The following is a 13,748-nucleotide window of genomic DNA, read 5'->3' as shown; positions in this document are numbered from 1 at the left end:
CTCCCAAGACTAACAAATTTTGGCAATTATATTGTAGATCATGATTCACAATACATTGGGGATCATAATTAAGTGTTCATTTTTAATATAATAAATATTCATTTTTAAGTAGTATATTTAAAAATTAATCTTCAATGTATTATACAACAAATGAACCTTTAGAAAATAAACATTCAATGTATTAAAATCAACCTTCAATATACTAAAAATGAATCTGATGTGGGTGGACCATGATCCATGTTACATCGATTTCCAACCAACAAAACCCAAGTTAACGCACTTGTAAAGAAGGTTCCAAAGTTAACGCACTTGTAAAGAAGGTTCCAACAACACAATCAAGTAATTCAAAATGGTGGATCATAAAGATAAACGCTGAGGCATATATTTTTGTAAAGCATATTTTCACAAACATTATTGTCCTAGTTAGTTCCATTCAATAAAGATGGGTGGTTTACCCTTCGAGGCTCACACACATTTTTCTTTATTTATTATATAATTGATAGTAGCATGTCTAAATTGAAAGGTGCAATATAACAGGAATAGATATGAAGGGCATTCTTTTGTGAAGTGAAATGGAGCAGGAAAGAAAAACTATGAGATATAGACAATATTCTTTGAACGTGTACAGCAGTCTGCTAATCCAGCAGTGACGCTTGAAATGAATAGTAAAACAAGGCGTGAAAAGTCATCTGCACTAGTGACTGTAAGTAAGATCAAAGAAGATAGAACACCCCACCTCAAGGGAAAAGAATCATCAGCACTCAGAACAATAACCCCCCGCCCGCACTTTGTTATTGCACCAGAGCGTTGTTTATAGCACGCAAGAACTCCTGCACATCAGTTTCCGTCTTCTTCAGATTCTCCAGCTCCTGAGGATCCTTTCATTCCAACAGGTAATAGTAGTAAGTCTGTATCTAAACAGGAATAGCATCAGAGCTTCCAGACTTTGGGTTCCCTTCTGCTGTTTCTGGAGATGGGGTTCCAGAGATGGGTGCAGCAGCAGGATGCACCAAATCAGCTGATCCTCCTTCACCTTCAGCAGTACTTTTGTCATTATTTGCAGACACAGGAGCATCAGCTGTTGTTTTGGTGTCAGCATTATCTTCAGCCACTTGAAGTTCACCATTTGGTAGAGTTGAAGGCTCAGGTGTATCTACGGTGGTAAGATCAGTTGGCCCAGAATTTTCTCTCCAATCAACCCATTCAGGCGCCTCTCCACCCTTGGTTTGTCTAGGATTTTGCACGTCCTCGGTCAAACTAATCTCTGAGAGTTCTTTTGGTTCAGATGGACCAGATGTTGCAGTATCAGCCAAATCGTTGTCTCCATCAGCAGTTGGCTCATCTTTATTGCTGGGGGAGATAGCATTGGTACCATTGGTATTTGGTGACGGTGAAGCTACTGGACCAGGTTGGCGATCATTGGCCATTCTATCATCCTCAAAGGCAAACCAGTTGGAATTTGTAAACAGAGATCCACTGTGAACACAAAATGTGGAAGTGGAACTTAATTTTAAAATATGATTTCTTTTCTCTTCCTTGCAATGGAAGAGTTCTTACCCAATTTCACAAACCATTAGAAGAGATAATAAAAACAAACTAAAGATTTTCCAACTGTTCCCTCACCCACCTATCTTGGTCATCTCCTAATCGAAGTGATGATATGACAACTTCAGCAGATTCATCATCAAAATAGACATCCTACAGAAAACCGCAGAAGAAGCTTTTAAAGAACATCAGATAAATGAAATTTTATAAAGCGAGATCTTCATAATCTTAAACATCAAAACTTTACTACACTATAAACCAACAAATAAGCAGTTACAGGCCAATATTTGGCCACCCCCTCTATTTCTTAATGTATTCTTTACAGTTTACACAATTAGTTTTTCAGGATAACAGACTTCTATTGGACCAGGTTGAAGTCAGTCTTTGTTAACTTTCAATATTGATTTAACTCTAGTCAAATATCAACATTGTCCACTGTATTTATGGAAAATTACTAAATGCCAACCAAATCAAAGTAAATTAACCAAGAGAACATTATAGAGAATATTTGTACTCATGCTACCTCTATGTATAAAACTTCATGTGTGAACACACATAGGAATACATTCATTATTAATTATTTAGTGACCATATCCCTTAACTTGCTACCACTAGAACATTATTAGCTAGTCACCATTGTGGCTAGCTCATTAGTGAGAACAATCATTCTAGGAGGAATATAGAAGAGTCGGAGCATACCTCATCATCACGTTCTAGTGCACCATGGGCCTGCATATCAATACAAAAAAGTTATGGCTACATGAAAGCTTGAGATTCAAAATGTATATTAAAATGAATCAATTATTTCGATTAGTTTTTTAAAGACATTCAACTAGTCAAATTTCAGCCTCTTTTTATGGAATATCAAAGACACATGAAATTTTAAAACAATAAATTCTTAAAGGAGCATCAAAGAACAGTTGAGATATTGCCAAGTGAAGGAGAATCTAGATTTAAAAACATACATATAATGGTACTAGCAATCATTTTAACAGACTAAGAACCATCAAAGCAAGTGATATTAACACTTCCATTCCATTTCACAGACAAAGGACACCATTTAGAACCAGGTTCACTTATCAGACTTGCCAGCACAAGACCCAGTTTAAGAAAAAAATCCTTTCGAGATAAACAATTAATTTATACTGTTTGGTTCTTCCGCCAATCTTAGCATGTAATCTGATTGTCAAATATTTTAAACATTAAATATTTTCTAACCAAATGTGCCAAAAGCACCTTGGGCAAGAGAAAATGTTCGACAGTAAAAGTAGGGACAAGCACCTCATCCATGTCATCATTGCTATAGATCCCATATCGAAATGCCTGACTTAAATTATTTGCTAAAGCTGCAACATCATAGTCCCTATCTTGGTAATCATCATCATCGCTATCCCTCATACGGTCTTGGAGTGCTGTAGGTCTCCTGCAATAAAGATGAAACCATATTTAAGTGCAGCAAGTCAAGAAAGCAAATTGATAATGTAGATACTATCTTGTCAACAAGAGAAGTTGAATGCGGCAAAATCTATAAAATATTTTTCCCCAAATGGGAAAAAATTAGCAGAATTTTGGTTCTTCCCTTCCAACATACTATGCATATGACCTAATTGTTGTCTCCTATACATGCACAATCTCCATCTCTCACTCGTCTCTTTCCCTTTCCTCATTCAAACACAAACTTTCCTCTCCATTATCCTGTCCCTCCTATTCTATACCCTTACTTTCCACCCATAATATAGCCATTTTAAGTGCTTTATTACACCAAGTTACTGCTTCAGTTTCTGGTCAAATGCAGCTATAGTGCATTTTATATAAAGACATTTTTATGATAATTAGGAAAATGAAACCAAGGGGATAAATTACTTTCTAGCTAGATGCTCTATGTCAAATAAATTTGTCATTCAACAAGCACACCAGACAAATTCACAGCTAAAGAAAGGAAAGTGAGTGCACTTTTGAACCACCACTTACCCACATGCCCACTGGAAAACATTTTCCACAGCATTCCGTTTTTGTAGGACATTTGTATGCCATTCAACCCATTCACTATTCTCCTGCCAAAGTCATTTCATAGAGGACAAGAAAACTCAGAGATGACAAAAGAGTTCCTTTCATGTTTGCAGAATGTATTTCCAATGACATGAAGTATACTGTTGGCACACAGAACTCTAAAACTGACAAGCTAAAATGGATATGTTGGACCAGAATATGATGTGACTACACCAATTATTGATAATTTAAGCAATACATTGACGGTATTAATACAAAAAAGATCATCAGATGAACCTGCAGATAAGTCTGTATGTTGTTGTTGTTCCCCAGTTGGATAAGCTTGTTAGCTATGCGTGTAATGTGCCCCATATTACCTATCCGGGGTGGTGATTTCCCCTCGACAGGGACAGTTGGCTGCAAAATCATTCAATAAAAGTAACAATATCATATAGAGAACAGACATCTATAGGAAATGATGGTGATCAGTTAACAGGTAACAAACATACAGAGAAAAGCCAAAATACAGATAATTACCTTGGATGAATCAGTGGTCACAGTGAGGTTCTTCTCTGCCTCAAGAATTTTCCCAACAAGATTACATTCACAGAGGACATGATCCACAAACTGAGCATTCTTGCTCTCTAGGCAAGATACTACAATGTGCTCAACATTGTGATGCAAAAAATTATTGTATGGATACCTACATTTGTTTCCAGGTTAAGGCACTCAAAATTCATTCCTCCATATAAGACAAGATGAAGCTAAAGGTGTGAACTTACTCAAAGAACAAATCCAAAATTCGTTTAACTGCCCCAAGCCGAATCAATTCCTTTTCAGCAGCTTCACTACTGACACTCACTAAGACTGAAATGAACTCCACAATCTGAAGATTTATGTTACTACTGTCAGAATTCAGAAACATCATATAACAGTTAAAAAGGAAGAGGAAGGTGGAGAAAGTACAGGAACATCAAATGAGCAGCTAATTCAAATGCAACATCAAATTGATCAGTAAAAGAAAAATATAAGATCAATGAAAGTCAAATGCAACATCTCCCTCTGCATCATTAATAATTTTAATTTCACTTTCAGCATGTAAAAAGAATAAAGGAGAGAACAGTGCTTTGTTTTTGCATAAAGGCAAGTAGTGTAAAAACTCTCTTTGAGGTAATATAATGTGTTAAGTATAAAAAAAAACAGTGCCAAACATGATGTATAGATGATAGAGATTACTTTCATAGTAAGTTTTCATTATAAATAAGTGGCTAGTTCTAGCATTCAACTTAAAAAAAGGAGATGTCCAATTACTTGAGTTTTTTTTTTCAATGAGACATAGTTAACTACCTTAAGACGATGCTTTCCAAGAGGTGGCTGTAGCTTGCCATATGTAGTTGGCAAGACACTGTCCTCTGATGAAACATCTAAAAGTTTGATTAGATCGCCTGCATAAAAGAATGTAAAGTTCATAATTCCCAACTACAAAATATTCTCACTCAGCACTAGCAAAACAGAAATAATTCAAATCCACCATAGTAAGTAATAAGTATTCATTGCTTAATAACTGAGATACCCCTTAATCTGAATATCTCAGCTTTTTTTAGTTCAATGATAGAAAAGTACAAAACTAAGTTTCAGCTGAAATTGATCTACACTTCACCAAAAGTACAAAACTAGGTTTAATTTCTTGGATTTGGCTTGAGAGAAAACAAAACTAAAATGTGGCAAAAGTGACAGCAGATGAAGCTTAAACTACTCTATTTGGAAGTTGCAGTCCTTAGTCTAACTTCCTAAAGTTCATAGACATCCAATTTGACAAAATTCTATCAGTCCTAACCCCTGGCACAGAGGCACTAGGAGACTTTCTTCCAATACAACCACCTCTGTCTGTCCAGGCATGTCGAGAGGCTTATCTAAACCATTTTAAAGGATCATATCGTGAGGATATCAAAAACTGTAGTTCAAAAATAAATCCTAATTCAAATTTCAAAGAGCTTTACAATTAAATGATTGCACAGTGCCTCGTTAATTTATAGCCAATATAAAGAACCATCCAAAGGATATGATTCTAGCTACATGACAATGAGTGAAGTATAGGAGAGATTCTTCTTGACAATCTCACATTTTCATTTCTTCTTTCCTTCTAGCTAGAGTAACTTCTGTTAAGCTGAAGGATACAAGTATCTTAACTATGCTTAACACAGAAAGATGCAAACATACCTAGGCTTTCCAGCATGCCTTCAACAGTCTTGGGGTTAGCAGTTACCCCAGTTCCCTGAGTAGATTGACGGTTGAAGAAGTAATATGTTCCTGATGTTAGCCTTTTAGGGTCCAACAAGGATATGCATATAGACAATGAATTGACCAAAACGGATTTTGGCCGTGAGCCCTCCAATGCATGGCAAAATAATCTTCCAATGAAACTGTGCAAGGTCCAATATGCATATAAGTAATATTTTATGCAAGAGAATTCATAGAACAAAAACCCATACTGGATAGACTAGAATATTAACACAGAACACTACCTAGGGCTGGAGATCTTGGTAGATAACCCAGGGGGAGCATATCGAGTTATAGCACACAATATTTCTGCAGCATTAGCATGCACTTCAGGGCAGTCCTGCAAAATCGTAAACACCAATATGTTACCAATGGATCCTGACATATTTATAACATAGAATTAATGGTTTTTATAATCAATGAAGCAATCTAGCTTAAGCAATGCAAGATGGGATACAATTTCAAAAAGAAAATAAGTTATTTTAACTTCTTTGTCAAAAATAAGTTGACAATGTTCAATCTATAGTAAATTATGAAAATATTCGTTCCATGTAATAAAAAGTAAATAAGAGGTAAAATAGAACTCTAGATGGAATATCCCCCTCACCAAGGCACCAAAAACCTCACCACAAGGTCCCATCTGTTACCCAACAAAAACACAAAATATATTCAATTCCATCTACACATTTTAGTCCATCCTGATTTTTTATTGAAAAGGTTGCGTCTAACTCCATTCAAGTCTAAATCATATCCCAACAACTGGGGAAAAACATTTTTTGAACCCAATTCTCAAGGACTCATCCTATCCACCCACTTGCAACCCATGAATCTCAACAAGCATAAGGGCACCAGGAAGATTATTAGATCCCAAACCTACATACACAGGAAACTGCAGGGCCTGAAGAGTGAAGATTCACCAAGACCCTAAAATGTTCTATAAGCTCATAAATTGATATAAATGATATTAGGGGTGTATTCACGAACGTACAGCTGAGCTAAACTTATCCACAATCATCTCCAGAACATCAGTATCTCCTAACCACTGCATTGAATCGACAAAGTTGCTATACATGTGTTCATCGGAGCTAATTAAGCGAATTAAAACCTGTCCACAAAAATGCATTAGGACCTGAAAGTGTATTTAGGGGAAAATTTTATATAAATTTTGAAACTACAAACCTCCATGATAGAAGTAATTCCAATGAGATCAACCAACTTTCTGATAACCTCCTGATGAGACTGCAAGAGTATGAAAGGTTATTATTAGATTACAGTTCATCTTTCAGATAATAAAAGCAGCAGATATTTCAACCATCAAAGGTGAAGAACATAGAACATGTAATATTCCTTATGGGTGTGTTTGGAAAGCAGGAAAATGACTTCTGGAAAATGAGTCATTTTCCGGAAAACAATTTCATTTTCAGTGTTTGGTTGCATTATGGAAAACTGTCTTTGATGTGTTTGGTTCATTTTCTGGAAAATGAGCAAAATTGTATAATTATATATTTTAATTATTTTATTTAAAATATTTATAATACTATCAAAAATAATATTATTAAGAAAAACAAAAAAGCCCCCCTTGGTTTCCGGCAGAAAATAGATTTGGTTTCCGAAAAAACCATAGGTGTTGGCGTGTTCGTCTGTTTTCCTCGGGCGGAAAATGACTTCCGGAATTTTTTGGTGGGAAGTCATTTTCCGCCAAAATGGGGTGATTTTCCCCGGTCAACGGAAATCAATTTCCATTGACTGGGTTTTCCAAGCGTTACCAAACACGGAAAACCCGGAAAATGATTATTGATTTCCATAAATCATTTTCCGGGTTTCCAAACACACCCTAAATAGAGAAATAAAAAATTGTCAGCATCCTACCAAACAAAAGACAAGCAATCAGTAGTCCTGAGCTAACAAGCAAATTTGTATTAGACTTTTTTTATATTTACAAGTATGAGTTAGACTTTTCTCAGAAAGGAAAGGAAAATTTTCAGTCCATGACACCATGTGAAGCCATGCAGGAACAAACCCACCCTCCCCAAAAGGAAAAAATCAGACAAAGACCAGAATCACCAGATTGACACAAAAAGCCATGCAAAGGCATCGGAGGCAGGCTAAGGTTTGACCACCAAGCTACATTTTATCGCAACCATAAACATCTTCTTTAATAAAGTTAACCAAACACTTGACTTACTCGTATGTAATTCATCAAAGGTACTGTCTTCCGCTGCAACAGGCATATAACAACCTAGCATATGGAAATGCGAACATCAAATGCCAACATAAAAAGAAATAATAATATTGCAAAGCCAGAAACAAAATTAAAAACAAAATGGAAAAGGTCTTTAATATTGTTTTTGCGTGTGTATACACCTAATGATTTCATAAAGAATATTAAAAACAAAAGCAAAGATAAGAAATATTTTAATGCTCTGACCTAAGCAACATATGCCATTTTCAAACAAGGACCAGAAAAGGTAGAGCACTCAGATCCTCACTAGGCCAACCTCAAAATCAATCAGTCAGCTACTTTACTAGGGAGGTGGAGAGGAAAATGGCAAAAGATATTGTAATTAAGTAGAAGCTTCCTTTTTTTTTCCTAAATAAAATAACAAGTATAATTACCAAACACAATGGATTCAAGCTCTACTTCCCTCAAGGAAAGACATCTACCACCCTCACCACCTCACCCCCCACCCAATAAAAAAAAAAAACAAATTTGAAGAAGAAAAAAAAAACACCGGGAAACAGTCCATCCATGTTCAGAAAAGTGAAGTGAAACAAAATACCACCATCTGATTTAATGAGATACCTTGCTGAAGTAACCAGCCAGCAGAGCACTGTGAGGACGCACAGGTTCCAAAAACGAGAATAGCAAGTTCATTAGCTGCCAATCAAAATTAAAAGTCTATTTAAAAGCATTTTCTTCCAAATAAGAATAAATAAAGCAAACAGTGAAAGCATGTATTGTCACCTCTTCATCATCAACCAAAGCTTTGAGAATTATATCAACCTCACAAGTAAAAATTTCGCAAGCAATAAAAGGAAACCTATTCACCCACATGAACCAAAAAAAATTTAGAACAATACAACATATTCAAGATAATGTAAATATGCAAGAAATTAATAGGCAGGGCAAAGATATTTTTTTAAGTAACTCACTTAAATGTTCGTTTTTTCTCAGTTTCATCTGCAGCCTCTTCCACTATATATCTGACAAGTTGTTCCACTTGATTTCTCTCCCGTAAACTTCCAAATAGCCCACAAGTGAAAACAAATATTTTAGAGCGGCAGTAAATAGAAAGTTTACAAGGAAACAGCTCAAAGAATTTCTATTTACAAATTTCAACATGAGAGATAATATTGTAGTAAGCTAGGAACAAAGTGGTAAAGACATGAGCCTTCATGTGTGAGGTGGTGCCTTAGAAGGTGGGGGTAGTGAGCATTTAGCATACATATCATAATTAACCAGCAACTAACTAAATGGACAAAGGCTGAAAGCATTAAAGCATTGCATCATCTAACTATCAAAATTAGATGTTAAAAAAGTTGAAGATGCTTAGTAAGAATATGTACTTACAAAAAGACAAAACATGGGAGTTCAAATCAAGCCTGTTTACATTCCATAGTTTAGAGGCAAGTAAGCTGAACATTATCAGAACAAGGGGAGGTACCTTCCATTATAACAAAAATAGACTACAAGAGGGATCACTGAATTTAAGTCTATGACTTTATAGCAAAAATTTTGCCACATACATATAGATATGCATATATACACCATATGTGGCAAATATTGTCACAATAACTACAAACACTATTGCCCATGCTTTAAGGCGTGTTAATTCTTAACATTTAGTGCATGTATGGGCGTATGGCACTCAAGAAGTCTTTGATTCATGCTCTAGGGAAGCAAAAATACAGGAGATTTGTCAAACTAAAGACCATAGTTTTGTCACTGATAGAAAATCATAACTTCTTTTTCGCAGTATTTGCCTGAAGTAGATTCCGGTGACATAACTATAAGTTTCCTAATCCAAGTCGTACCACCATAATTACAATTCTTATCTTTTAGAAACAACTCAAAGTTTAAAGCATATCAAAGAAAGCTGCAAAGACTTTGTAGGTCATCTGGTTTCTTATGAATACATGTCCAAGACCAAGAGCAAAAAGGTATTTATCTTAATGAATATGTGTCAGAGAGCAAAATGGTGTATATCAAATACACAGACTTCTAGGGCTTATGTTCCTAACCACACCTTAAGTCTTATCTCCAGCTCAAGCTTTTTCCTATTATAGAATGCAGAAAGACCCATAATTTAACTCAGTATGTGTTCAGAAATGCTTAAACACATGAACCAAAATCAGAAAATAATTATAAAAAAAAAAAAAAGGAAAAATTATAAAGTGGTGATAAATCGTGAAAATAGATGTGTCTAATGCTGTAGAACAAGCAGAAACTTAAGCCTGTCCTAGAAAGAGGCACAAAGATGAAAGATCAAAAGAGTAATCGATTCGTCACGTTTTTAATAAGCACAGTTTAATAGCACCAAGAAAAGTGGAACCAATCAAACACTGGAAGCATGTATTGAGAAAGTGAGTGACAGCATGTAAGCAAACAACTTACAAGTTGATAAGACGGCCATTAAGAGCTTTACATTCTTGGATTATTTCATCCTCATCTAAAAGTTCTTCTAATGTGAAATTGTCCTTGTCTAAAATTGTCTCCACCTGAAATAAATATGTATCCAGCAAAGAAATAAAAGTAACATTACTTCACATAACTAACAATTATACTTACAAATGACAATACCGAGACTCTAGGCTATAATAATAGGTCCAAATCAACAAATTTACAAGATTCATTCAAACAACAAAAACCTTGTAAAAACATTGCAATCCTAGTTATGGTAGAAAACATGGCAAGAAATCAAATAATCTCCATTCATAAACATATCCACATATAGATAAGAAAATAAGAGGCACATAAAATCAGCATAAGAGAAAAGGATGAACGTAACAGCAATCAAAAGTTGAGATCAAGGTTAGAGCAGTAACAAAACCTAAGTGGAAAGGCTACTACCCATATCCAATAACCTATATGGACAATTTCATTATTAACTTGATAAAAGAGGAAAGAAAATATATAGCATTCCAATCATCTGATTTGTTAGCCAAACTATTTTTAAGAGTCACTGAGTCAGTGATGAGATTTCAGGTAATCTTAATGATATTGTAAGAATTTGGGTAAAATCTCATGTGTTGGTGTTAAATTAATACTCCCTCCAACCAATTTTATGTGTCTGGTTCGACTAACGAGGTTTGATTGAAGGTATTTTAATTCAATTTTTCACAATATTAAGTTTAGTATTAGTATATAAAATTTATATATTCAGAAACTACATTAAAATTTAAAAGTACTATTAAAAACAAAATTAAATAAATTTAAAAATAATTCATAATTACTAAAGAAAATAAACAAAGAAGAAAGAGTTGATTTAACCAATGAATAGTAAGCAGGACGGGTAAAATGGGACAGAGGGAGTACATTTATATTATATTATTATTTCTATTATGATTGAAACTTCTAGGGAAACAAATTGCTAGTACTTTCTTGTTAAATCAGGAAAGGAAATAGGGGATGCAGCAGAAGCAGGAAGCCAGTAGCATTGCACCTAGAGGATGAGGGTTTGTAAGCACACTAGTCAAAGGGTTTTATCATTTGGATAATATGATTTGGAGAACTTCATCAGAACTTGGTCTCTGGTTACTCCAATATGTTTTTAGTATCACCATTTTGTTTTCCATTTTAGGGTTCTCTAGTCTGCTATATCTTCATAAGTACTTCTTGCACTTGGGGGCACCCTTTTGGTGTTTTGAATAAAAAGTTTTCTATAATATTCCGTGCTTATGAAACTGAATTACAAGTTTGGTGAAGCTTCTTTTGCATCATAACTAAACATTTTTCTTGGGGCTAGATTGCTAGGCCAGATCTGTACATGGCTACACATAAACCTACATTCTCCTTAGTTCTTCTTCAGCAACTCCACTATTCTTGTTAATAGCTCTCCAAAATAATGACAGATCTGATTCCAGTACTTCTGAATTCTATAACATTTTCCTTTCATCGCTGTGCCACTCCTAGTTAACAAGCAACTCTATGTAGTAGATAAATTCTTAGCCTGTGCAGATTAACTAAATCATATTCTAGGGTCTAGACCCACAGAAATATAGGTGCTTACCTAAAAAATATTTAGCTTTTTTTAAAATTAAAAAAAAATCACCACATTTCATTCTCACAAGGTCTCCCTTTCATGAAAACATACCAATAAACAATCAATGCACTCTCATCAAATCAACTTATAGATAATGACACCCGGAGAAAGAATAGTTGCTAGCATCTTGAAACAAAGAAGCCAAAATCCTTTGCAGCACTAATTCACTCAACTATAACGAGCCCCTGATTTTACACAACTCACATCTACTTCTTCTGTGAAGAACTACTACCATGGACCTTCAATGAGTTGAACTACACTGACAAAGTAGAACTAGAAATAGATCTAGCCACATAAGAGATTCCCTACAGAAATGGAACTTCCTGGTGATGCTAAGAAGTTGAGGTTCATTTAAAATCATTTTTTATTTTACAGCATTGGGAAGATACTCTGAAATCACAGATCACATACGACACTGCCACTGTCTGCTAATTTCTCCGAAACTTGTCCTCTATTTATGTTCGTCAGTTTGTGATATGCTTTGTTTGGAGTTGATTAGATGGCCCCAGCTCTTCTTGTTAAAGAACTGCTCAATGAACAAAGATATAAAGAGTTCACCAATATTGAACTCACTTCTCATGCAGGAGCTGGAAGATACAATTGAAAGGATGGGTTTCAGATATTGAATAGTCTTTTACTTCTATTGGATATGTAGAACTTTCTTTTCTTTTTTTATTTACTTTTTTTATCCATATACCAAAACTTCACATGGTTAAAAACATATAGGCTACAAAAGAATGCATATTTATTGACTTTTGGGTGCAAGGATTTCGACTTAAGAGTAGATAATGATAATATGAAAACTGCACCATGAACCCAATGGTATGCAACTGAAATGACATGTTATAGTGCTAGATATATTGCCCTACAATGAATTCCACCCAAAAATCAATTACATTCATAATCCCACGCAATATACCTACATTACCAAACATTATTACATTTTCAATTTCCACAACACAAAAACAAGAACCAAAATTCAACATATAAACTGAAGAACCAAAAACAACCACATGATCGTCAAGCAAAAGCTATATCGAACAAACAAAATCAACATCGGAAAGAAATTGAAGCGAAGGCCTTACAGGAGAGGCTGTGGAGAGACCCGCCATACGCCAAAACATTGTGAAATCTCGAAGAAAGGAATCGGGTGAGAGAAACGATTGGGGACTCGGATCTGGATGGCAACTGAGTGAGAAAACCCTACGTCGCTCGCTACGGCGCGCACGAACACCGGGTCCAGCAATTGAGAGCGCGAGATAACAGTGGCTCACCTTTTCATGGCGATGGAATACAGGAACTATAAATAAAATTAAATTAAAAATTTTAAGAAAAAATAGCGAAAACCAAAATATACCTACCTGCAAATCGCGATGAGATGGGGAAGTAGATTTGTTGCTAGTTTTTCTACTACGACCGTAGTTGTATTTTGTAAATTAGTAGGGGTGCAATTGCGACAACCAAAGAAATGGTGTGTGGGTTATGCAAATTCCTTAAAATAGCTTCAAGCCAAATCTAAGTTTCTATTTACTAACACTTATTTTTTCAAATTTATTTTTTAAATTAATTAACGTTATAAAATTAACACAAATTTAATTTTAAGTGATTTTTAAACTTTATATTTAAAACTAGTTTTTCACGTGCATTGCGCGAATGAGATAATGTTCCATG

General features: G+C 35.0%; 1 protein-coding gene across 1 annotated transcript; it reads right to left on the bottom strand.

Moving 5' to 3' along the window:
- Positions 1-465: 465 nt before the first annotated feature.
- Positions 466-13,544, bottom strand: LOC116031857 (serine/threonine-protein phosphatase 6 regulatory subunit 2). Its single transcript, XM_031274182.1, has 20 exons — positions 13,439-13,544; positions 13,163-13,351; positions 10,430-10,533; positions 8,968-9,054; positions 8,780-8,855; positions 8,618-8,692; positions 8,000-8,053; positions 6,994-7,053; positions 6,803-6,919; positions 6,060-6,154; positions 5,755-5,957; positions 4,882-4,979; positions 4,317-4,420; positions 4,072-4,237; positions 3,832-3,951; positions 3,517-3,599; positions 2,827-2,968; positions 2,245-2,274; positions 1,628-1,698; positions 466-1,476 (listed from the first exon to the last, which is right to left on the bottom strand). The coding sequence occupies exons 2-20, from the start codon at positions 13,199-13,201 to the stop codon at positions 915-917; spliced, it is 2,286 nt and encodes a 761-aa protein (XP_031130042.1). The 5' UTR covers positions 13,202-13,351; positions 13,439-13,544; the 3' UTR covers positions 466-914.
- Positions 13,545-13,748: the final 204 nt, after the last annotated feature.

This window comes from Ipomoea triloba, chromosome 10 (genome assembly GCF_003576645.1).
Source record: "Ipomoea triloba cultivar NCNSP0323 chromosome 10, ASM357664v1".
In the NCBI taxonomy this organism is placed as follows: domain Eukaryota; kingdom Viridiplantae; phylum Streptophyta; class Magnoliopsida; order Solanales; family Convolvulaceae; genus Ipomoea; species Ipomoea triloba.
Note: the sequence above shows the minus strand (reverse complement) of the source record. Positions and strands in the feature narration are given on the sequence as shown.